This window comes from Alligator sinensis, unplaced genomic scaffold (assembly GCF_000455745.1).
Source record: "Alligator sinensis unplaced genomic scaffold, ASM45574v1 scaffold323_1, whole genome shotgun sequence".
NCBI classification, from domain to species: Eukaryota; Metazoa; Chordata; order Crocodylia; family Alligatoridae; genus Alligator; species Alligator sinensis.
Genome location: NW_005842483.1, coordinates 995,537 through 1,021,504, shown reverse-complemented (window position 1 = coordinate 1,021,504; position 25,968 = coordinate 995,537). Strand labels below are relative to the sequence as shown.

The 25,968-nt window shown below is 46.7% G+C and overlaps 1 protein-coding gene across 1 annotated transcript in view; it reads left to right on the top strand.

Annotated features, from left to right (window-relative positions):
- The first annotated feature begins 406 nt into the window (after window positions 1-406).
- The window catches only part of STXBP1 (syntaxin binding protein 1), a 27,139-nt gene continuing 1,577 nt past the window's right edge, over window positions 407-25,968 (top strand). Inside the window, exons 1-17 of the mRNA XM_014523408.2 lie at window positions 407-451; window positions 1,205-1,286; window positions 4,023-4,099; window positions 5,279-5,357; window positions 7,533-7,636; window positions 9,035-9,183; window positions 9,594-9,678; window positions 10,456-10,586; window positions 12,072-12,179; window positions 12,760-12,820; window positions 13,593-13,658; window positions 14,862-14,942; window positions 16,028-16,166; window positions 17,009-17,118; window positions 18,364-18,465; window positions 23,609-23,694; window positions 25,472-25,626. Of these exons, the coding sequence (XP_014378894.1) occupies window positions 407-451; window positions 1,205-1,286; window positions 4,023-4,099; window positions 5,279-5,357; window positions 7,533-7,636; window positions 9,035-9,183; window positions 9,594-9,678; window positions 10,456-10,586; window positions 12,072-12,179; window positions 12,760-12,820; window positions 13,593-13,658; window positions 14,862-14,942; window positions 16,028-16,166; window positions 17,009-17,118; window positions 18,364-18,465; window positions 23,609-23,694; window positions 25,472-25,626 (1,660 nt within the window). The remainder of the gene's footprint in view (window positions 452-1,204; window positions 1,287-4,022; window positions 4,100-5,278; window positions 5,358-7,532; window positions 7,637-9,034; window positions 9,184-9,593; window positions 9,679-10,455; window positions 10,587-12,071; window positions 12,180-12,759; window positions 12,821-13,592; window positions 13,659-14,861; window positions 14,943-16,027; window positions 16,167-17,008; window positions 17,119-18,363; window positions 18,466-23,608; window positions 23,695-25,471; window positions 25,627-25,968) is intronic.

The window sequence follows — 25,968 nt, the reverse complement described above, 5'->3', positions numbered from 1 at the left end:
TTCACCACTTCATGTCTCAATTTCCCTATGTGTGAAATGGGGATGATTATAGTGACCTCCTCTATAAAGTGCTCCAGGATCTGCTGAGGATAGGTGCTAGGTGAGAGACCACTATCATGACTAAAGCGTGGGCAGGAGTTGGGTACCCACCCTAAGGGGCCAGCAGTGTTTCCTGGTGTGGCCAACCCTGTGTTCCAGCAAGACAACTCTACAAGGACCTGGGCACTATTTTTCCCCTATACAAAGGCACAACATCACTCAGTAGCCAGAATACAGATCAAGCTGACTGCGATAGCTTTGGAAGATGGGAGTCAAGGAATTTAAAGGACCAAACACACACAAAGGGTTTGGGGACTAAAGAGGCTGGCATGACATGACATCCTTTTGTGTTCCTGTTGCAGAGATCATGCATGATGTGATCAGGAAGGTGAAGAAGAAGGGCGAGTGGAAGGTGAGTGGAGGAATACACACAGGGGTTGAATGGGGCACAGATGGGTAGGGCCACGGGCAAAAGTGTAGCTGGAAGGGCAGGGTTGGGTTGGGGAGCAGCCTGGGAATTGCTATACCAGTGGAGAACAATAAGGCATAATGGAGGGGTCCTCTATCTGTCATCTATGGGAAGAACAAGGCAAGTAGTAGGTAGCACAAAATGTACCAGGGATTCTCTTCCAGCTGTGACCACTGTGGCTGCACTGCAGTTAGTGTGACAGCTGGCACATGGCAGAGGATGGGGACTCAAAAAGCAAGTGTCTGAAGGTGGCCAAATATCCTGTCCTTTGCTAAATGTAACCCAGGATATGTACTGTGGGACGGAGGCACAGAGCAGGCAGTGAGGGAGACAGGATGCGACTAGAAAGGGTGCGGCAGATCAGGACTAATGGGCATGGGCAGAGGTGGGTCAAGAGTGACAAGATGGCAGGTGGGGCATTGCAACTTGTGGGGAGGTGCCTTGGTGTAGCTGTGTGAAGCTAGTGGTTCGACACCTTTGAGCCAGTAGCTCTAGAAATGCTCTAGTGCGCAGAATGCAAAAGCAAGTCATGCTGCATGTCCGTGGAGGCAGAGCTGTGAGGAAGGTCCCTGCTTGTGCTGGAACCTAACCAGCGTTTCTGTCCCTTTGCTGTCAGAAGTGCGGCAGAGCACACCCAGCTCATCACAATACTCATGTCCTGGTGGCCCCTGCTCACTCTGCATCTCTCCCTCCCAGGTGCTGGTGGTGGATCAGCTCAGCATGCGCATGCTCTCTTCCTGCTGCAAGATGACCGACATCATGACTGAGGGGATAACAAGTGAGTGCAAAAGGGTTCTGGCTGCTTCTGCTCATTTAGGTGGCTCCAGCTGAGCCACCCAAAGTCATCTAACACTGGGGAAGGGTGATCAGTGGAAGCTGTCTGCTGTGAGAGCAGCTTCTTCCCTTGGTAACTTTTCACTCTCCACCCACTACCAGGGAAGAACAAAGGCAACACAATTAATCTCCTCTCCTCCTTGTATTTAGCCCCTTTCTTCTCATCTCTCCCTGCTAGGGCATCTTGATGCCAGGATCCAAGCTGCCCCTTGTAGACTCACTTGCACTGAAGGTGTTCCTATGTGGTGGGTGAGCTTACTGCTCCTTGGATTGCAACATATTCTCTTGGTCAGCAAGTGCCACTCTGCCCCCATTCGCTTCCTGGTAGCAGCAGCCCCTTACACCAAGGGACAAAGCAGCATTTGATGTCTCTTGTCTATAGATTCGTTGTTACTAAAAATATTCTCACAGCCATATTGCATCTCATTCCCACCTGAAGGGTGCAGTGCTCCTTCACAATCTGCTCAGTCGCACGTCTAGGTCTGAGGGTTTGCATTTGCATATGTCACAGGCTTCCTTTGCTGCTTGCTGGGGCTGGAAAAGCATGAGGATCTTGTCTCCTGGCACTATTTTAGTTCCTGGATACTGGAAATACTATGAAGAGACCAGATGTCATTTTATTTCAGGCCCATAAATAGCTCCCTGCAACATTAAAAAAGCTGTTGAAGAGATAGATCGAACTCCCAAATATGGAGCCATTTGGTTTTAGTTGGGTTTGACCAAAGGACACTGTTCTTTCTGGACACTGAAGGAAGTATTCCAATAGGACAGACATTGCATCTAGGGCCTGATTTTCCTCTCCTAGCAATTTGATGCAGGGTACTGGCTTCATAGTAGGTTACTTCTGATTGACACTGTGCAAAGTGAAAGTGGACCTGGGGTGTTGGTGTTTGGGTGGGAGCACAAACCATGGGATCCTTGGAGAAACAAAGATCCTGTGATGTGAATGATACCAAAGGGGCAATGAGAGAAGGGTCTACATGGAGGCACCTTGCAAATAGCTAAGCTTGCAAGCTCTTGGGGCAGGGAGCATCTCTCTATTTTTTACATGTACTATGTCAGCACAAGAGAGGCCCTTACCATAATATCAATCACTGATAATAATAACAGGCCAAGTCCTATAGTTCCTAGTTGGTCCATGGAAGATGATAGAAGTATTGCCCAAGAAAACACAACATTAGCTCTCATGGTATGCTGATGAAACTACCACTCTTTCCAAGGGATGGGGAATGCTATAGATTATGGGCTGTTTGAGTGGAACACTGCAAAAAAAAAAATCTTCTCGGGGGGATCCTTTTTAACCTGTTATCAAGTCTGATCATGCTATGTGTCTAGATCTTGACATGAACTTTGATGCGCTCATTTTGCTCTTGTACAAAAACAACTCCATCAGAACACAGTGGAATTACTCCTGTTTTACAGCAGTGTTAGAGGGGAAAACTGGCTTGAAGAGAGCAGTATGCAGGTCCTTAGGACTAAATCCTTAACGGTGGGTGCAAATTCTTGCAGCTCTATTGAAGTCACTAAAGCAACTAAAGCGGGCAGCTTAGGACTTGGCCCCAAGAGTGGCAGGATGTAGCTCAGTGGTTGTTCAATAGGCACCAGGCCCCAAGGCACTTGTTGATTGTTGATGTTGGAGGCTCTCACAGTTTCCTACATTGTGTTTTTGTTCTAAATACAAAGATTTGCATTTCATCTCTCAATGATATTGCCATCCAGACACTGATTTTCTCTGGGCTCCTGTGCCTGCCTGTGGATGCCAAGGGTCACTTTCATCCCATATTGGGTGGAAGGAGTAGGGCCTCTCTCAAGAGAAGAGGAGCTTCTGTAGTTCAGCGGTCCAGGCTATGGAAAAAGCTGCTTGTGTGGATCTGAGTAACCAGATATGGAGCTTCCCACATGACTATATCAGTGCTTCTGCTGGGGAACACACTCATGCATTGGAGTCCAGAGGCCACCTCAAAAAATCCATCACTGTGTCCAGCAGTAATAAGAGTTAATGCTGTCAGCCTCAGTGGGGAGGCCAAAGGCTGTTTGATTTGGAAAGGCTTCCCCTCTCACCCTTACAGGTGTTCCTTCCCAGATAAGGGTGAGGTTCACTGGGAGGAGAGAAAAAGCTGGCACCTCTCTGCAAGCACAAAATCTGTCTTCTTCACAAAGAGAGGGATCCTGTTTCTAGCCTCTGTCTTCCTTAAGCATTAAAATTTAATGGGAATGTAAAAACAAATCACCACCACTGAAGGGTCACCACAAAAAATGGACCCTTAGAAGTAAAGCAAGTCTAGGCTTCTCTATGCCTGGGCCCTAACAGTCATGCAGCTGTGAGGCTTGCAGCAGAATGGGGTTGTGCTGAAAGGGGTCATTTTGCAGAAGGAGGAGATGAACATCCATGTCTCAGAAGCATCATTATCCCTTTTGTTCTCCCCTTGGGTACAGTATAGAAAGAAATTAAGAGCGAGGGACATTTTTATTTGGGTGTCAGGAGGGACATGACATTTCAGTTCTTGATTCTTTGCCAAGGGTCACTTTCATCCCATGTGGATCAGAAATGACCAGAAGAAAACCTTGATCCCTGACCATGTAGCTCTTTTCACAGCATACAGCTCCCTGCTTTAAATACTAAGGCAACCTGTCTCCTGCTGTAACAATTCCTTCCGTGTTGGTTGTTTTTCTTATGCAGTTGTGGAGGACATCAATAAGCGCCGAGAGCCCCTCCCCAGCCTGGAGGCCGTGTATCTCATCACCCCATCTGATAAGGTGAATCTCCAGGATGCGGGTATCTCGTGTTGGGGTCCGATGGATGTAGGTGTCCGAGTGTGGCATCTGTGCTGCATGGGATATCTGGCAGTGCCGTAGGTGGCTCTTACAAGCTTCAGCTATGATAATGTTAAAGAGTCCTGGTGTGCAAGCTGAACTGATGTGGGTGTGCATGACCTGATTCAGGAGGAAGACTGAAGATCCTTCTGGCTAATGCTATGGCGTTTGTAATATGTTTTTTACTTGTAAGAGAGACTTAACAAAATTGCAGTCATGTGGGTGAACTCCCCCTCGGAAGTGGTTAGTCCAGGTCAGCTGGGATTCCAACAAGGTCACTACATTGCCTTGCCTGTGCTGCCTGGACACAGAAATTACCAGATCACATCACACTAATTGCCCACTATTCTAGGAACCCTGGTCTTGTTCCATATATATGCTATGCTTTTTTGGTCAATGATAATAGTCCAGCAGATTAAAACACCTTGCATTAGTGCCTTCCCTGGTGTGACTTCAGCAATGTAAGTTGGCACGTAGGTGGGTCTTGTCTATGCCAGCAGGGACTTCGGCATTGCCCAGCCATGATCCTGTTACCTTTGCCCTTGGACTCTAGCAACCTTAAATTTATCACAGCTATGCCCAACTAAGGTGTCCAACAGTTTGAGCTACTTCACCTGTAACCAAGTAGCACTATAGCTGAGAGCCCCTCCTCAGCCAGGAGGCCATGTATCTCATCACTTCATCTAAGAAGGTGGATCTCCAGCATGTGGGTATCTTGCACTGGGGTCTGATGGATGTAGGTCATGACTACAGCCAGCCCCCAGGAACTACTGTTCTTCCTCCTGCCTGCATTCATAAAGGGCAGAGTCTTAAGGTTAAGATTTTTCATGCCAACTCAAGGATCCAGCCACCGCTTCCATTGGAGTGAACTCATTTCAACTTAGCTCCTTTGTCTCCTTCAGACTGCCCTAAAGATCCTTCGTGCTTCCACTGCGGAACACACCAGCCAGGCACTGACAACTGAGAATGAGTAAATATCCACCTCCTAAGATAATGGATTGCAGCTAATGGTTAATTCTGTAATATGTAAATCATGTGTGATTGAGACCAGCCAGTGCACACCAATCTTGATCTATCTGTCATACCAGCCACATCTGGGTTTCTTTGACTTTTCTCTTGCAGTCTGTCCGTTCACTCATCAATGACTTCAAGGAACCCCCTACCTCCAAGTACCGGGCTGCCCACGTCTTCTTCACTGACTGTAAGTATGCTGCCACCTTCATGAGATCTTTCTTCATTTCCCCCTGCCTGATCTGCAACATCTAGTAATCAAGGCTCCCAAACACACATTGGCACCTCCACTGCAAAGGAAATGCAGGAGCACTGGAAGGAACGAGCATGCATTGCTTGCAAAAGATTTGGAGCAGCCTTTGCCTGAGAAGGAATCCTTGAAATCAGAGTGAGGGAAACCCCTGCCAGGGAACATAATTCATTCTCTATCCAATGGATGGCTGTTCTCCCTGTCACAGTGCTTTGTCAAATCTGATTCAAATGACTCACGCAACGGAGCTTTCAACAGTTACTTCAGGAGACTGCTGTGTAATCTAATAAGGCCTCATTGTTAAGAGACATTCCCTGATACTGAGCCTTTCCTCAGATTAATCTCATTGCTCCTAGTCATACACATGGGATCTCAGGTTTTGGAAGTGGAATATTTCTGTCAAGATCCCTATCTATTTATTTCATCAGGGGCTAAACTCACCCCAGCAGTGTAACCCCATTCAAGTCAATGGGGCTGCATCAGGAGTTAAAGTCAAGGGCCACATTCTGCATCCATTACACCAATGTAAAACTGGTGTCACTCCCTTGACTTTAGTGGAGACTCAAAGCAGAACCAAATGGCTTTTGGCACTGGACACTGTGAGCCAAATTCTGCTCTATTAGGCTGCTGTAAATGGCGTGTAACACTGCTGATGGCAGTAATGTTACTCCAGCATTAGTAAGTGCAATGTAAGTGCAATGTCACAGATGGGAATCAGGCTGCATGTCACCCTTGTGTATTATTTTCTTGCATTACTTCAGATGAGAGGATGGCCAGGGTAGTGGTGGGAGGGGGGTGGGGGGTCAGCAGAGAATACTCCATTGTACCTCAACTTAGCCTGAAATTCTCCCTGGCTGTTAAAAGAAACTTGGCCCAAAGCTACAGCAGAGCCCAGGAGATAGGTTTACAAAAGAGAGTGAATAGGATTATGACACATCACGTAAGAGCACAGCTAGAGAATTTCAGCATGGACACTGTTCGCACACAGCAATAACTAAGAGTCTCAAACTGGGATGCAAGCTGGTGAGTCACTTTGGCAGGGGAGGGAAAAGCTGACCTGGTTTTCTTGACCTATCGGAGTGTGCTAAGGCATTTCAGCCCTCAGCTCGCAGAGGAGACTAATGTAGCCTCAGCACTTTGGTTCTGAGCAGTATCTCCTGCAATCAATGGACCTCGTTGTCCTCAAAGGAGTTTGGGGCAGGCCTTTTGTCTGATACTGGTATAACCTACAGGAGAAGAGCATCAACTTCCTAAATAACAGGTGTTTCTCCCCTTAGTGCAAGTCACTCTGAGGATTCAGAGAGATCCTCCATCTCCTCCCTCTGTTCTCTTTACTTTCTCTCCTCTCTCTTTCATATCTCTGGGGCTCTTCAAGGCAGACCTCCTGCCTTTACCATTGCTTTGGGGGGTTTCTGTCTATCAGGGCTGGTTTTATGACTAACAGGAAGGGGGAAGCCCCAAGCTGGTGGAAATTTGCTACCATGCCATCCTTGCCGTGGGAGGGGTGGTCAGGTAGCAAGCTGCCTCTTTTTGTGCTGCCACCATAGGGGAACATGGATAATCTTGGAGAAGCCGCATGGTTTAGTGGCTAGGGCTGGACTGCAACTCAGCAGACCAAATTCTGTTTCTGGCTCTACCATGACCAGCAGCTTTGGGCAAAGCCCTTCCCTTCTTGCTTGCTTTGTCTATTTTGATTTCAAGCATTCTGGGTCAGGGACTGTCTTTTACTGTGGATATGTAGCACAATAGGGCCCCAGGAGAACCAGATTTTCTTCCCAGCTCCCCATGCCCACCCTCTCAGCACCTAGCCTGTAAGAAGAGGCTATGGGTACTGGGCTCCCGTATCTAGGCATTTATGCCATGCCCACTGCCAGGTGATGCGATTGCCTTCTAGGGAGGCCAAGTTCATTTACAATGTGTGGAAAATTGCTTTGAGATCTCAGGGTGCACAGTGCCAGAGAAGCAGTATGAATACTGTGGGGCCTGCCTGTAAACTGCTGTGTTTAGATTTTTTTTATATTCAGTGCCTGGTTGTGATCTGGCTTTTGGCCTTTGGGCATGTGGCACCCAGGGATTTAAAGCCTCTCTTGAATGGTCTGGTTCTCTTCTCTCCAGCTTGCCCTGATGCCCTGTTCAATGAACTGGTAAAATCTCGCGCAGCAAAAGTAATCAAGACCCTGACGGAAATCAACATTGCCTTCCTCCCCTACGAGTCTCAGGTGAGTCCAGGGCAGCAGAGCAGAGCAAGAAACAGCAGGGCTGGCTCCAGCCATCCATTTGGCCAGGTCCTGGGGAAAGGTATGGGAAACCCAAAAGTCAAATGTTCTAGGTTGGCTGGCTGGGGACTGTGGTCAGGGATGCTCGAGCTTCATTCAATAGCTTGGGCTCACATACCTTGGAGGAGCAGTGTTTATGTGACACCTGGAAATGAGATACTAAATGACTAAGCTCTCTTCCCAGAACAGTTTTTTACCTCCTGCCATGCTCTCTTATTCTTGTCTCCTTCAATTATTTCTCTGAGCTGACCTCGGTGGTGTATTTAGTGACATGTTCCTCCCCTGGCCCAGACTATCATCTGCCATTGGCTAGCTATTTTGGTACCATCAGAGATGGGCCAATAAGTTAAGGGCATGGGAGGGATGAAACCTCTTGCCATCTGCTGTAGAAGAGGCCTGTGCTATGCTGGGACTGGAGCATGTGACTAGGAACAGATGGCATTCAATGTTCAGCATCATTAAGCCTCTGAAAGCCAAATGTTGCAATGATTCTTCTAGCTGGGCAAACCACATGTGCCTGTGCAGGAGACACTTTTGCCAGGCGTGGATACTGGAATTGGGTACCTTTTTATCATGAGTGTGGGGGCAGGGACAGCCTTAGGTGTATGGTTCCTGTTGGTGTAGAAACGACTTAGTTTCTGTCCCCCACCACCTTCCTCCACTTGGCCAAGCTATAATGACAAACATGTTTCCAGCATGGCAGAGGATGGATGCTACTGTGCTTCCCGTCTCCTGTTCCTTCTGAGCTTGCTGTCCAAACTGAAGCTGATGACTGAGTTTGTATTGGGAGGCTGAGGCTAGGAAGGGCGACAAAACCTGGTCTAATGGGCAAGAGCCTTGAACTGAGGGCCAGGAGGTCCCAGATCTAGGAAGGGAGGCAACCTGGTCTAATGGGCAAGAGGGCCAAGAGCTCCCAGATCTTTGTACAGGAAGGTTATGGATTGAGTTGAGTAAGTCACTGTACTGCTCTGTGCCTCATCTTCCCCTGCTTCTTCTAGTTACAGCACACACTTATCAGGGCAGAGATTACTATGTGATTTTCTACTCTGCCTCCTGGACGCCCAACAAAACTTATAACCCGGGGGAAGAACGCTGAGATTTCATTAAACTACACTCAATCCCCTTAGCGGCATCCACCACAGCCTCACTTCTGGGAAATGTCTGTGCTGCCACAGCTGCCTAGTTTCTGTCATGGCTCCTACACTGGCTTGAGCTGACACAGAGCCTTCTATTGTGAGGGGGCAGCACCTTCTACCCCTAACACGTGTAGCCCACTTCTTGGATGTTCGCGGTGGGGCACTCGCATCTAACCTTTCCCTCTGCCATTCCTGTCCCACCCAGGTTTACTCCTTGGATTCTGCTGACTCTTTCCAAAGCTTCTACAGCCCCCACAAGGCCCAAATGAAAAACCCCATCCTGGAACGCCTGGCAGAACAGATTGCCACCTTGTGTGCCACTCTGAAGGAATATCCGGCCGTCCGATACAGAGGGTAAGGCAATGCACATGAGGTGGAGAAGGTGCTTCAAAAGACATTGGGTGCTTGGTAGTGAGGGGTGGGAAAAGTGAAAGGAATCTGCTAAAGCTACCTAGGTGTCCTTTACTGGCATGGGGAGAGCGCCATCCAAATTGTGCCTTCTCAGGGCCATCCCAGGACATCACATGGAAAGTGACACCTTAATGAACATGAGGACTATGACCCACTCAGCTATTCTGCCACATGTACAAAAATACACAATTCCTGGTAATAGCAGCACCTGCTAAAATAGTATGATTTAAGACATTTAGATGTATATCCCACCCCCAAGCTGCTTCTCCCATCTCCTTAAAACCAACGTTCACAGAAGATACAGGAGCAATTACTTGACTTTTGTACCTTTCTCTCTACTCCACCTTGTCTAGAGATTACAAAGACAATGCCATGCTGGCCCAGCTTATCCAGGACAAATTGGATGCCTATAAGGCTGATGATCCAACCATGGGTGAGGTGAGTGTGGGTTGTGGAGTGCTGGACACTGACAGAAGAAATTAGGAGAACAGGAGGAGTTCAAGAAAGCACTGATGGTCTCGTTATACTGTTAGACCAGAACATTGGTGAGAGTGTGTGTGTGTGTGTGTAATTAAGGTGGCAAAAGCTAACCATGTATTAATCATTTAAGAAGCTTCACATACATGTAGAAGTACAGCTGTCATTTTGAGCCACTGCAGCATTGGTATTAGTGATTGCAGCACTGTGATGGTGATAAGGGTATAGTTACTGGTGTTAGGCAAGAGATATGGAAATATCTCTTGTACTGATGGCTTTGGTAGAAAGTTTAGGATGCTATTGTGATCATTGCGATCTTGGATGACTTTGCAAAGGGTGAACTAGAAAACACCATAGCTAAAAGCATGAGCACCTACAGAGTGAGCTTGAAAAAAAAATCAAGGCTCTCTAGCTGAGGCTGTAAAAAAAGTCACATCTCCTGTGTACAGGGTAGCAAAGAGACCTCTCTGCAAGTACTTGCAATGAACAGGAGTTAAAAACGTGTTTCTTCAGTGGAAGAGTTTGGTTTTTGCTCATGATTCAGTCTAGATGGGCCCATGAATGTAGGGTGATACCCTAGTAGGCTAGATTGTCATCCACATTTCCTCCACTAAGACAAGAACTTGTGACTGACCTCGAGCCCATCTAGGAAGACATTCAGTCTCCATGATAATGATTCAGCTGAGGGAGAATCCACTGCATTCCTCAGGAACAAAGATTTACTCTTTGTTTCTTTAGGGCCCGGACAAAGCTCGCTCCCAGCTCCTCATTCTGGACCGTGGCTTCGACCCAGCCTCCCCAGTGCTGCATGAACTGACTTTCCAAGCCATGAGCTATGACCTGCTGCCTGTTGAGAATGATGTCTACAAGTGAGTAGGGGGGCAATCACCAAGGTGATACAAAATGCAATGCCTAGAACTATAGGAACCTTGCAGCCGGATGGAACCCAAAGAACTCAGTAATTGGAGTTGGCTCCAACATAAATGGAGACACCCAAATGGGAAGCATTCAGCTTTAAAGGTCACATCTAGGCATTTTGGCTGTAACCTCCCTCCAGCTCCATTGGCTTTACCTGCTGGAGGGGGTATTGAATTGTGAGAAACAACTTGCCTAGAACTCCTTTGAGTCCTGTTTCTGCAGGGAGGTGACATTTGCAAGAGTTTTTCCTTATCTCGCTCGTTACCCTTAAACCATTAAAGACCTAGAGAGGGATACTCAAGTTGTCTAAGAGATGGTGGGGTCAAAGATTCCTTCTTGTTCCTCCTCCAGTCTCTACATTAAAAAGGGACTGTTTCCTCTCCAAGTCAAAAGTATTCTAGCCTGAGCTAAAAGATTCCCCAGAGTCCACTTCAGATGGGTACACAAGATTTAATTCTGTCTGTTTGACCCACTGCATGCAGACAAACAGATCGACATGTCTCCCTGTAACCATCTCACACCAGAATCAGGCTGCAGTAGCTAATGGACTTCACTTATTCTTATTTGGGTTGCCGTGGTGCCTAGAAGCCCCAGTCTCGGAGCAGATAATTGTGCTTGGCACTGTCCAAATATAATGCCAAAAAATGGTCCTTGCCTAGACCATAGGGTAAATCATACTGTGAATAAATTCCAGAGCAAGAGATTGATGCCCAGCACAGCTCTGGATTACTGTGTGTTTCTTAGGAAGCATTAATAGGATATCACTGAAAAACCTTAAGGGCACCAAATAGGAGCAGGTCAGCACCACTTCCATGGTGTGTGTGGGATTAACACCATGAATCAGATGCTGCCTGCTTGCTCCTCCTCCGGGTGCTTTACTCATAGAAATGAGAAAACACGGCCGTCTGAGGGCAGCCAGAGCACATGCACCCAGAACCACCCGTATGGTACACCCATACAGAGATGGCTCTGCACATGCCTGGCCCAGAAATATCCTGTTGAGGCTGCTCCAGGGTCATTCCCCAACAACTGCTCTCAAGCTCATTGGGGACTGAGACCTTGAGAGAAACTTTTTGTGAAGGTGAGGGGATCAGATAGGTGGGAAGTACTTCATGGAGGTGCTCCCCAGAAATGTTGACAAGCTCTCAGTCTTGTGAACAAGCGGTCTCATCTCTCCTCATTCAGCCTGGAGTGGAGGAGTTGCCTCAGGGACTAAGCAGGAGATTTCATAGATGTTAGGGCTGGAAGGGACCTCGGAAGATCATCGAGTCCAGCCCCCTGCCCTAGAGGCAGGAAGTCAGCTAGGGTCAAAGGATCCCGGCAAGATAGACGTCCAAATGTTTCTTTAAAGAGTCCAGAGTAGGTGCTTGCAGAGTGTGATGTGTTTCTCCATTGTCAGCTTTTCCTCACGTGATGCTCCCTGCTCTTTTCTCCAGGTACGAGACAAGTGGCATTGGAGAGGCCCGGGTGAAAGAGGTTCTTCTGGATGAGGATGATGACCTCTGGGTTGCCTTACGCCACAAGCATATTGCAGAAGTGTCCCAGTAAGTGCTCACACCCTTCTATGTGCCTGAAGCTCATGGAGTCTAGCCCCTGGGACAGGCACCCCTACACAAGGCCTCATCAAGAAATTAACTTAATGCCTGTGTCAGGAAGCCAAAGTCTATTGGTGAGATGAATAATAAAGGCAGGTTCTGTGTGAGCATTTCAGCATGACTCTGCCAACACACCAGTCTTGACCCACAGTGTCCTTCACTAGTCTGGTCCTAAGACCCCACATCTCCGCCAATCCACAACAATCCAGAGTTGCAACCTTCTGCTAGTCCCACATGGAGTTTCCCTGTACAGATCCACTAGTGCACTGCAGTCCAGAAGTGATCTGACAGCATGAGGAAGGCACGACAGTCCTTGTATTCAGTCCTGATGACAGGCCTTGTATTCATGGCTCCTGCCTTTAGCTACTCCATCAGCCATTCCTGTTGAACAAGAACCAGGCGTACACCAGAAAGCTATCACTGTTATATCACTGTTATAATGCTAGAGACAGGGAATCAAAGAAGTAGGGTAGGTGGGACCCAGGGAGTAAGGGTTTCATTGACTATTGTGGCCCCTTCTCCTTTCCAGGGAGGTCACCCGCTCTCTGAAGGAATTTTCTTCCAGCAAGAGGATGAACACTGGCGAGAAGGTGATGCCATGTTTGGGTTGCACTTCAGCTAACACATTCCCTCTGCAACATAGGATTTACCCTCCATGGTGCAATTTTTGGTCCACTGAATATGGTCTTCTGCATCAGGAGACACCACCATATTCTTGGAAACATAGGAATAGCTAGGATCTGTCTAGTCCTATATCCTGCCTTTTAGTGTCAAGTACCAACAGCATCAGAAACCCTGGTGTAGGCAGATTTCCCCACAGAGAGTTTTTCCTTCCAACTGTCAATGGCTAGAGCTTGGTTCATGCCCTGAAGCATGAGGTCTATATCCCACGTTCTTTTAATTCTCTCTTTGGATGTTCTCATTCTCCATATAAATATCCAATCTCTTTCAGGACCCTTGTGAACTTATGGCCTCAATAAGATCTTGTGGGAATGGAAAAAACACTATTATCCTGCCCTCAGCCAATGACGTGGGGTTGCACATGGGTGCTGGGATGAATGATCTTTTTGATTTATTCTGGCACCTGCTTTTCTTTAACTTCTATACTTGCAAGATCTTATAACAGCTCATAAAATGGTCAGCTGTAGGAGGAGATGGGAAGTTGTCCTAACAAATGCCACCAGAACCTTGAACAGAGAACTTTGTATTTGAGCAGCTGCCCGAGAAAAAGGAGGGGGTTGCTGAAGTGGGAAGCTTTCACGGGTGTCTTCCCTGGCATTTCTCCTTTGATGGGTTTCGCAAAAGTTAAGGTACACGTAAAATTCAGCATAGGAGAATCCTTGACATTTCTTTTCTCAGCAGACCACTATGAGGGACCTGTCTCAGATGCTGAAGAAGATGCCCCAGTATCAGAAAGAACTCAGCAAGGTAAAGGGAATGGAAAATGGATGGCTGCCCACAGAAAGGAACCGGTGTTTGAGCAACCTTCCTCACAGAATGGCTAAAGCTAGCCCTCCTCCCATGGCCAAGACTGCAGATCTCCAGTTGTGCTTAGTGGAGCTCTTGCTAGTATTACAGAGAATGAATACTGTTGAGGCTGAAACAGGGCTGGTGGTATTGGGGTGTGGAGCTTTTAGGAAGACAGCTAGCATAGGTAAGAAGTTGGGATGGGACTTTTCCTCAAACACAAGGAAGTAGATGCCAAGCACCCTGCATAAACTTTCTGTATAATTATTACAGCTAGAGACCCCAATGGAGATCAGGGCTCCATTGTGCTGGGCACTACACACACTTAGCTTTTGGGAAAGGACTGTCTCTTACTAAATGGAGAAGACAGAAACACAGAGAAGGAAAATTAACTTCCAAGGCTACATGGCAGGTCAGTGGCAAAGCTGGAATGTGACCCCAAGTCACCCATAAAAAAGGGTCAGAAATTTGTTGACAAAACTAAAGATTTTATTGACCCTGAAAAGTTTCTTTTGAAACCTCTCAGGCTTGATGAACTTCATAGAGGGGCCAGGAATCCTTGGGGCTGCAAGCCATTAGTGGATCTGCCCTGGGCCTGGTACCCCTGGGAGCTGGTCAGTGGATTGATTATTAGATTACCAGTGAAATGGAGAGGAACATCAATCTCATTGAAAATCTGCAGGGTCTGGGAACTCCTGATTCACCAGAATATTTCTAAAATGTGGCTTTTGGTCATGTTCAAACTGAAATTAAATTAAAAAAAGATATGTGGAGACCCAGAACCCTGGTTTTGCACGCACATCTCAGTACTGTGCTCATCTTCTGTAGTCCACACTAGCTTGGTGGTGATGAAGGGGCTGGGAAAAATGAGGAGGGGGACTATTACTGCTGCTTCAGCTATTTGAGGGAAGCACAAAAATCACACAGGATGCATTTCTCTAGCCAGGATGGCATTCATCACTGTGTATGTAAAACAGGGACATCTATAGCGTCACAAGAAGCCTGTTCATACATACATTTAATAGAGGGCCAGATTCTTGGCAGGTATGCATCAGCATTATTTCTCAAGGACCTAGGATCTGGGCCAACAAGCCAGTGTTAAGTGCTGGGGAACATATTGCTGCTAATGCTAGAAGCGTGTCTGTACCTCTTGTATCACCATAGTACTCCACCCACCTGCACCTGGCTGAGGACTGCATGAAGCACTACCAAGGCACCGTGGACAAGCTCTGCAGAGTAGAACAGGTATTGGTCTCCTTTCTGTCCCTCTGGCATTATGCTCTCCACCCTGTACTTCACCCCCAGCTATTGAGCAACTTCTGAGCAAAAAAGGTTGGATAGAACCCAAAGGAGGAGACCTCCTAGGCCACGGTGTTCCTTTCTCCAAGCCACGCAAGCTTATTCCTGTGAAGCCTCAGCTTGATTTTAGATGCATACGTGATGCCCAGTCTCAGGAGGCAGACCTTGCTGTACCTAAAGACCTGATGGTGGTACAGAACTAGGAGATTATGCACTTGGGATCCAGGCACAATTTGTTCCCTCTTGCGGCCTTTCCAGAATCTCCTCGGAACGCTGGGAGACATGCCAGGAAGTGAGACTTTCTCTGCAGAGTTGGCTGTAAATGCATCCTCCTTCTAGCTTTAAACTAGTCTGGGCCCTCCTCACACATGGAACATGGAATAGGGGGTTACTTGAGACATTTTTCCCCATGGGAGAAATTTCTGGAACTAGATCTGGGCCTATGGAGAAATGGCCTGGCCTTGTCAGATTATTCTTTGACCTACCAAGCAAGGCAGAATCTCCACAATGAAGCCTTTCCATCCGTCACCAGCCCAGATTTGTCTCCTGATGGCCACAGTCCAAGTATTCAGCAAGTCAAATTATGGCTGAGGTTTGAACTCACTTAAAAGCTAACAGCTGGCACATGCAGCTCACTTACTGGGGTAGACTAGGCTGGGAAAGGAGGTTGTTTTAGCTTCTTCCTGATCCTCAGCCTCCCACTACAGAAGCAAAGCTGGCTGGTTGTTTTCTTCAGCCTTAGTGATCCATCTGCCCCATCTAGCTCAGTTTCAGTGTTCAGGGCCCTTCTGAAGCTTAACACAAGCTTGGACTTTCTTCTTCTTTTTTAATCCATGCAGTCCAGGATATGATGAGCTCCAAATCCTGGGCTGCTCCCTTGCACATTGGTCAGTGGGTATAAGCAGTTCTGATGGAGTCAGAGTCTAGTTTCCACATTTCCTTCAAATTCAGATTTCCATTCTTTCCATTGTGCTTTGCGACATGGTGCTGGAGTTGACCCTCAGAGTGAACGGTGTGTGTATTCTCTGCAGGACCTGGCTATGGGCACCGATGCTGAAGGGGAGAAGATCAAGGACCCTATGAGGGCCATTGTGCCAATCCTGCTGGATGCGAATGTCAGTACTTATGACAAAATCCGCATCATTCTGCTCTACATCTTCCTGAAGAATGGTAAGGGGAGAAACTACGGAGCAGCTTGGGTTGGTGAGGGATCGAAGGGGTCCAAGGAAGGACAAGGGGACAGATAGAAGGTGATAGCAGCGGAGTAGATCCAGGTACACACTTCTTCATGCTGCATAGAAGGGCACAGAGTCCCTACCAGACTTCCAGAGATTAGAGCTAGTTCCCTGATCTTCTGCGGCACCACTAAGTAATAGATTGGGGAGATTTTACACTTCTAACCTACAGAAATGGTTAGGACATTGACTGCACAGAGAATGAATGACTCAAACTGCTAATTTTTGACAGTGCTCAACTCATCATAATTTTCTAACGCTAATAAGCAGTTCATCCTCTCTGTCATCTTCCATTCAGGATTCTCAAAGCACGCTGAAAACATTCCTGCAATTTCAGTCCTCTCAAGAGACAGGTGGCATCAACATATTTGATAGAGGGAGGATAATATGGTACAGAGTGTGAAAATGGCATGCAAAAAGTCACTTAGCAGCACTATGGCAGAGCTGAGAGTCGGGCCATGGCCCCTGACTTCCATGCCCATTTTCCTACCCACAAGACCATGCTAATTCATATGTTGCCAAAGTTCAAGGGATGTAGAATTGATATACAATGTTGGTTTTTAGGACAGAGGGCAGTTATGAGGGAGGCAAGTAGTGAAGTGAAATAGGAGCTGGGAAGGAAAAAGCGACACCAACTTTCCGATGTTACCCGAGAATTCTCATGATGGATTGATCTTCAGGACTGATGCCTGATGGCAAGTGGCCTCTGAGAGATCCCTAGATTGGAAGAACAAGTGTATTTTAGTTTGGGAACCAGTTTCCTGTTTGTGTCTCTAGGCATCACTGAAGAAAACCTGAACAAACTGATCCAGCATGCTCAGATCCCACCAGAGGACAGCGAGATCATCACCAACATGGCCCATCTTGGAGTGCCCATCATCACAGATGTGAGTGTTCAACAGAAGCCTGTCGCTGTAACAGAGACTTCAGAGTACCTGTCTGACTCTGGACCTCAGCCCCAGAACACACTCAAATTAGGATTGTCTAAGAAAGTCCTATAAGCCTCCTGATTCTCCAGTATTGCTAGACTGTGAATAGCTGTTGCTCTCAAACAGTTACAACCCTGGCATCAATTAACCTCCTACCCCTAGGTATCCTGGATTAGGAGTGATTTAGCTGACAGGCACAGAAAGGGAAGACTACTGATATGACAGCTGAACTCTCATTGGCTATGGAATTGTGATTAAATCTGAATGACTGGTACTGATTGGTCTCTGCGGAAGCTGGAATGCAGGAAGTGAGTGCATGTATGTAACAAAGACGAATTAACGAGTCTGTTGGGAATTTAGCTCTTGCTACTGCTCTTACCTCTGGGTCAGAAAGTTCTGGATTTACCCTAACTAGATCTTATTGTCTGGCACAAGCAGGCAGTGAGATCCCAGAGGTACCATGATCCAAATGTCTGGGGATCCATGAAACACGAGGTAGAGAGATATAGGTCTAATTCAGCTTCCACTTAAGGAATGGAAAAGCTCCCCAGGATACCATAGGGAGATACCTAGCCTCATCCCCATCCCTGCTCAGATTTCCATTCCACTCTCCCCAGTAGAGACCAAGGTAACAGTTGTAGCATGTGCCTGGGATGGATTGAGAGCTGCTGTGTCTATGGCTCTGTAGTGATTAGCAGTCAGAAATTCCTTCTGCCAGAGTAGGAGAAGGGAGAAGAGAGGCCAAGAGAGAAAAGTCTGTACTGTCCTTATCTCACTGCAAATGCTCAGTCTGCCAGTGGAAGGACCTGGACTGAGAGGCACAGGACAGGCAGCAGAAGTGCAGTATTCTCCCTCCCACCCCTGACCCTTCTAGGTGCTAGTGCCTGGCCTGGTCTTCGTGGCCCATCCAAGTTTTGGCTTTTCTCCCAAAGCTGTCAACATGTTTGCACCAGCTATGACAGCTGACTTTACTATGTGAACCCCTTAACTACAGAGAAGAGAAACAAGACTTCACTAACTTGGTTTTTACAGGACACCAGTCATTACCCTCAGATAACAGCAACTTTATGATTACTACCAACCTGGCCTGGCCTCAAACTGCTGTCTGAATCCATTATCATCTAATGCTTCCTAGAAAATCCCCTACAGACTCAGTGTTGAACCACCATTTTAATGCCTGTCTCTACTGTTGTTTGTGTCCAGTCCACCTTGCGTCGCAGGAGCAAGCCAGAGCGGAAGGAGCGCATCAGCGAGCAGACCTATCAGCTCTCAAGATGGACCCCTGTTATTAAAGACATAATGGAGGTAGGCCCCGGAAAAGCTAGGGGACAGGATTGGCAGAGGTGTGAAATGAGGATGGTGTTGCTACTGGAAATGTTTGATGCGATCTTAGAAAATCCTGGGGCACACGATTTTGATTATAGATTCTGTGGATCAGGGACCACTTCCCCCCAGGTTTGTACAAAAGCTAATCCAGTAAGGTCCTAATCCATGTCTAGGGCTCACAGGTAATATTGCAGTAGAAGTACATAATAATTCACCAATTTCTGAGACCACATGGTCTTTTACTACATGGCACATCTGGGCTGTATCTTCCCCTTCTGGGATCCCAGTTGAACCAGCAGGGCAGATGCTGAGAAATGATACCACATGCTCCAGTTCACGGGAATGATTTTTCATTCCCTTTAGTATCTGATTATTTAGAGGTACAAAATGAAGCCCAGCTGCAGACATTCAGCACTATTGAAAACCTACCCTAAGCTTTAGTGTCTCTGAACTGGTCACTCTGTCTGGTATCTCTTCTTCCCCACCTCAAAGATCAGATCAGAGTTATAGATTCTGTCTGGCATAGAGTACAATGCAGACTGAAGCTGGGTTTCAACAAAAACGTTTTTTAATCTGTTCTTCTGTGGCAACTGGAAAGCCTGCTTTCCAATCAAAACTGTGCAACTTTGGTAAGCCAAGTGGGGCCGGCCTGTTCCTTTCAGGCAGGGCATGTGCTAATTCCTCAGTGATGCTTTAGGGAGGACTAGTCTCTGCTGGCACCTAGTGGCAAAAAGCAGAGGGACACTACTGAGCATTTGGAGAGATGCACGTATGTTTTACCACTGAGCAAGCATCTGGTACAAGGGTCTGATCTTTGCAGCTCAGTACCTCCTTGCTAGACATAACTGAGCACTAGAGCACATGGGTCCCACAACAAGAGCCAAATCTGGTAGAATATCCCTTCCTCATCATGTGACAGTAACCCTCTCTGCCTTCTGGTCCATGTCTTCAGAGAGGTTAAAGTTGAACAATTGCTGCTTAAGGAAGTAGGATTTTTCTGCAGTGTTGTTGGCAGCCCAAAGGGCCAGGTCAGGGTTGCCAACCCCCCAGGATTGCCCTGGAGTCTCCAAGAATTAGATATAAATCTCCAGGAGACTACTGAGAGTCACCTGGGAGCTAAATGATAGGGTATTCATTAAAATAAATATTAACTCTTGAATCCAATTTATACAGTAGTCCAGTGGGTTTTAAAAATGTAATAGTAATGTGCTTTTGCCTTCCTACGTGAAGTGTACACACCATAATTTATAACTAATATACGCAAGCACGTTTGCATTGTGTCGCATCACGCCATGTGATGAAACCTCCCAGAATAGATTCAAACAGAGCTGGCAACCCTAAGCCAGGTTCAGTTATCCAGAAGTTCCCATTTTCCACCTGCTTCAAAACCACTCTAAATTACCTTCCCGGGGGCCTCTGACAAACAATTCGTGTCTACTCAAAGACACTGAATGAAAAGGTTTAAAACAGAATTTTGGGAGAAGAGGAGAAAGAAGGATGTAAAATAAACTTAGGAAAAATGATCAATTAATCCACAATGTCTGTTCAATAAGACCGGCATGCCAGTATGTCTTGGCAATTTTCTTCAACTTCATATTCCTTATAAGGCTGCAGATGGCTAACGAGACAGCATTCTAGCATCAACAACATCCCTCTTCCCTTCTTTTCCAGATCCCCACTTACGGTTTGTTGTCCAGAGTTGTCAGTATCCAACATTCAGGAAGATCTGGATCTCCCAGGGCTGCTAGCACTTACACCTGAGCTGCTCCATCAGCAAATGCAGCTGGAGTGATTCTGTTCTTGGGTCAGATAGGGAGATCCCCACTGTAGTCAAGTCTTGAAGGCTGAAGCAATAACATACAGCCCTCATCCACCACAAAAAGATCTTTTGCAACCAGAATTGAAGTATGGCCCTGGCTCCGATACCCACGCATGCTCAGCTCCCAGCCTAGTTATGGTGATATCTCACCCTAAGCATATTTGGCAGGTTCTATTGCTCTTCTCTTACACAAGGATAACCATGTTGTTAATTCCCAAAACTCAAACTTTAGTTGTAATTTAACCAAAAATATTCAAAACTGTCAAATGCAAATAAATCCTGGCCTCCTCCTGTTGCCAATAGGCTTGCCAACAGGGGTGGCAGGAAACTTCCTCCCATGTAGGGTTCCTGTGCAGCTCTCTCTGTTTACATGCTATTCTCTAGGGGCATTTTTATACATGCATGGTGGCGGTCTGCTTTTTAGTTCAAAAGTGCACCGTCGCCATTTTCTCTGCTTATACAACTGCAAGCGTCACATCGCAGTGTGCGCCAGCTCGTGTGTGAAGCATACTCGATTAATCGAGTCTGCTTCGACTTGCTGGATCTCTGAAAAAGTATGTTTAAATGCCCTAAGGGGCCACACTGTTCTCTTTTCTGCCCACACACAGGTCTCAGTAGTAAGCTCCCTGCTCACTAGGCCTTCAGGCCACACAGCATAAACGCGTTAGGGTATGAAGGAAACTTTCCCACACTACAAACAGGCTTTTCCATAACCCCCAATTATTCCAGAGTTTTCCTCTGATGCTAGTTGCTATTGGAGATAGGACCTTGCTGTTACTTATGCTGGGGTGACACATGGGAAGCCCTGTCACAGAGCAGGACCTTCTGCCCTAACACAGAATTAAAAGTTTTTCTGTTCCAAGGAGTTTGCAGTCTAAAAGCACACTAGACATGCCACTAGTATGAGGCAGAGCTGTTCCTGTTGTCTCTTTTATTATTGATGCTTTACTGGAGGAATCTTGCTTTAAAGGCACCCATAGGGTTGTTTTGAATTCCTATATTACATGGCTAGGAAGGGAAGCGGACAGCATATGATAGGGAACAGAAGAGGCAGAGGAGGCAAGTACACAGAGCTGTAGGGATCCAAAATTAACCCATCATTATCTTTCCTGAATGTCAAGGAAGTGATCTAACAAGAGTTTGGCTAATGCCCCAAATGCTTTCAAACCTAAGCAAGAGAAAGCAGAGCAAAGACCCACAGCTCCAATGCTGGCTCTACCCCTGAGATTACTTCTTTGCAGAGATCCTAGCTTTTCTCATTCCAGGACAAGCCAGTTACCTTCTTCTTCACATCCCCAAAGACAGCTGTTCCCTTCTGTGGTTTCATAAACATTTCTCCAATCAGTGGACGTTGAAGAAGACAATGAGGAGGAGCTGATCCAAGCTCAGTGGTCTCAGCTGGGACCCGCATCAGGGTTGTGTAAGATGACTCACTAGAGCAGCTGATAGTGATTCATTAGGGATGTGCAGCACAGCAGGGTTCTTAGTAGGTTGAACTGGAAAGCTCCTGGTAATAATCACTGTCAGGCTTAAAGAGCTGGTGGGTGGCAGGAGGTGGTTGTAAAAGGCTAGAAGCAGAAAGCTCCCTATTTAAGACGGATGTCAGCCGAACACCTGACTCACTCATCTTTCTCAGAAGTGTCCGACTTTCCCTCTTCTCACCCCTTGGTGTTGAGCATTAGCATAACAAAGAACTTAGTGGGTTCATTTTTTTTGGTCTGCAGTATGAGTGTGGGTCCTAGTGATTTGATTGTAGGGAGTGGAAGGCAGGGCCAAATTCTGATCTCACTTACATGGATGTAAATCCAGAACAATCTACTGAAGTCAATGCACAGGCATAGCCAAGATCAGCCTGTGACCTGCAGTTTGCACAGCACTGGAGGAAAGTAACCTAGAGGTGACCCCAGCCCTATCTGCATGGGGAAGAAGCAGCATGAATTAAATTAGTGTAGTTTAACTGGTACAAGCCCCTCTGTTGACACTTTTATTCTGGTTTAACATAACTCATTTGAGAACAAGTTTAAGCTAATGCAAAGGGAGTGGAGCAAGCAGTGGTTTGTGCTGATTTAACTAAAACAATTTAAGTGAAGGTGTCATTTAAACTAGTGCCACTTCCCAACGGGAGATAGCTTTACCAGGGTGCTTTGCTATCAGTAAAGGACCAATGTGACTAAGGACAGCAGGGCAGGCACTAAGATGGTTGTAGACACAAGTAATTTAGGGGAGCACTGGAGATTACTCAGAAGCACAAAAACAAGTAATTTGTTCTTTCCTGGTGTGATTGGACAAGGGGGTGACTGGCCAGGAAATCCCTACCTTTGCATCCTGTGATGGCTTGAGGACTAGGGTTAGCTTTGAACCTAAAGTGGGATTCTCACAGAAGCTGTACACAGTTGCACATACAGCTGCCATAGTAGCCTTTAAAAATCCCAGCCCCAAAGTATACAGCCAACCCTGTAATCATAGGCTCGACAGTAAAATTAACCAGCTATGAATCTCGTTCCATGACTGTTGAATCTAATGTAGGATGTGTGGTGACAGTAGTCACCAGAGCCTGGCTTAATTTAACTCAGGTTCTTCCTGAGTTCTGCAGCTGCAGTCAGGAGCCCCCTTTTATTTTATATTCATTCCAAGTGAATCATACGGCCAGCACCCGATGCTGTCCCTCAAAGTGCAGCTGTTCTTATTACAAAGAAGGTGAAACAAAAATGAATACTAAGTTTTACAGATGATTCTCCAGTTTTATTCTTTCCCTAACACTGCATTGCCCACAAAAGTCAATGCTGATACCAGGGGTCCTGCTGATAGCAATCAGGTAAAGAATGAAGCAGCTCCTGGTTCAGACCAGAGAAAGTCAGGATGAGGAATCTGGAGAACAGCAACTGCTGTAAAGGAAAGCATAGGCCATGTGCTCAGGAGATGGTCATTGCTCAAACAGAGCAGACTTGCTCCCATAGAGACCTCCTCTTGAGCCCCTCTGAAGCCCAGCCTGGCACAGGGCTTGGCATTTGATATAGGTCAGAGGCTTGCAGGTCAGTAGCTGCTCCTGCATATTGTCTGTGGCATGGAGTGACTGTTGCTCACTGGGCTAGCTAATAAATCCAGGAAGGAGCAGGAAGGGTCTGCCCTGGCTTGGGGGTATCAGGGCTCTTTTCCTTGAGGGAGACTTCAGGAGAACTTTTTCTCAGAGTATCTCCACAACTGGGTCCAAAAAGCTGCCTGAGGAGATGAACCACAGCTCTGGTCCAAACAATGGTAACTTTGGCTTCCCTAAATACTGATATCAGGTTCTTATCTTTCCAGGATGCTGTTGAGGACAAACTGGACACAAAGCACTATCCCTATATCTCTACCCGCTCCTCAGCCTCTTTCAGTACCACTGCTGTCAGGTAGGTTCAGTCCTGGGAAGAGGTGCCAGTGCTTTTCCCTTATCAACATGTAGCTTCAAATCTAATGCCATGATGTGTAGATTCATAATCCAGCTTCTTCCTGTTTCAGGACATTATAGGTCACATAGGATTCAGTGAGGCCTTGACTAGGCCAGCTGTTGATGTGACTCACATCACTGCAGTATCTGAAATCCTGAACAGACACGTATATACTTTATAGTTTACATTGTTTATGAATATTAATGGAAATGACACCGGCGCCCAGAACAGACAGATATGCAGCTCCTCTGGGGTAGCTCACTCAGTAGGTCACTGTTACGGGGACAATGGGGGAACCAGGTAACAGCCGGTTTCCTTTCAGCCACCAGCTAGCCTGGGATGAATGTGGACAGACCAATTCTAAACTGATGTCACTTATACCAGAAGAATTGTACCTCTGAGTCTTTCAGAGCAAATTCTCTACCATAGGGGTGGCCACCCTTTGGCATGTGTACCACAAGTGGCACAGGCAAGCTCTGTGTGTAGCACATGGCAGATTAGGGAGGGGACAGGCAGCACAGCAGCAGATTGAGCAGGGAGCAGATATCAGAGCAGCAGACCAGACAGAGAAAGGAGAGTGGAGCAGCACTCAGAGAGAGTACAGGGCTAATTTGTGGCACATCTGCCAAAAAGGCTGGCCCCCACTGCTCTGCCGGATTGGGAAAAGTTACCTGGTTTAGAGGTTTATGTCATTGGTCTATTGTTTTTTTTATACCTGTGTGTACTGATGGTTGCACTGCTACAGACATGACTTCTACCTAGGGTCTGTGCCTTACAAATATCTCTGGGTTTTGTCTTCACAGCTTGCCTGTGAAGTAGAAAGATACACACCCCGTATGCACACCTCCTTTGGGAAAGGTGGGACCTTTCCCAAAGGAGAGTCTGAGACTAGTTACATCAGCGTTATGCAGACAGATAAACACTTAATTTCCCCAGTACCAACAACTAGCACTCAGTAACTCTCTTTTCATTTCTTCATTGTTTCTCTTTTGATATGCTGATATTCCATGGAAGTGAAAGGCTAGTCAGGCTGACCAGAGCAAGGCCTAGGGTAGGCGTATCTCACTTCTATCCTACAGCAGCCCTCCCTAATCCAATCCTGAACCACCAGCCATCCCCTCACTCTGTTTTTGTATCTCACTCCTGTTCTGCTTCAACACTTGGAATTTGTGTCCTAATTTCTTCCTAAACAGACCCTCATAATAATGGAAAACAGTGTCAGGCTGTTCATCAGGTTTGTGACCCAGTCTGATGTCAACCTTGAGTCACTGCACTACCTTGTGTCTCAGTTCCCCCATCTATTAAAGATGAATAATATTTATCACTGAAAAGCAATGAAGATTTCTGCATGCAGAGTGTGGATTATTACTGCTCCCTGAGATGAATGGGCAATAATAATAATAATTTATAAACATTTTAACTAATCCTCCCCATAGCCCTATAGGCCAGGAGGTAGGACTACTTTTCCACTTCAGTATTAAGCTCTTTGCTACAGATTCCTTATCTATACACTAACTTACCCAAAACTGTAGAAGGAACCCAAGAGTCCTGAATCCCTGGCCACTGCTTAGGCATTCTTGTACCCAGGACCATCCAGAAGAATTCATCAGATATCTTCCCTCTTTCTCAGCAAATAGCAGATCCAGGAGTTGATTGTCTCTGCATGTAGTGATTGCAAGGCAATCTGAGTGTGGATGCTCTCTATTACCCCTCACTGTATCTTCTTTTCCCTATTTAGTGCCCGCTATGGACACTGGCACAAGAACAAGGCCCCTGGTGAGTACAGAAGTGGCCCCCGCCTCATCATCTTCATCCTTGGGGGCACGAGCCTGAATGAGATGCGCTGCGCCTATGAGGTGACGCAAGCCAGCGGAAAGTGGGAGGTGCTAATAGGTGAGTACCACAGGTGTTCGAAGCAGAGCCATGCACAGCTCCATTGCACTCTCTGGCTCCATCCCATGCTTCTCTTTTACTCACCTGGCTCTGAATGCTGCTTCTCTCTCCATGCTAAAGGCAAGCAAACAAAATCCAGTCTCCAGATGACTGCATGGGAAGAACTTATATGGAAAACTCATTTTTTCCTACGTCCTCAACCCTGTATAAGAACATAGGATTTGTCTCCTACAAATCAGCCCATCAAGTCTTCTGTCCCGCCTCTGGGAGTGGCCAACATATGATGCATCAGAGGCAGGAAATCCTCCTTTCCCCACTAATATTGCAATCCATCATGTAGGG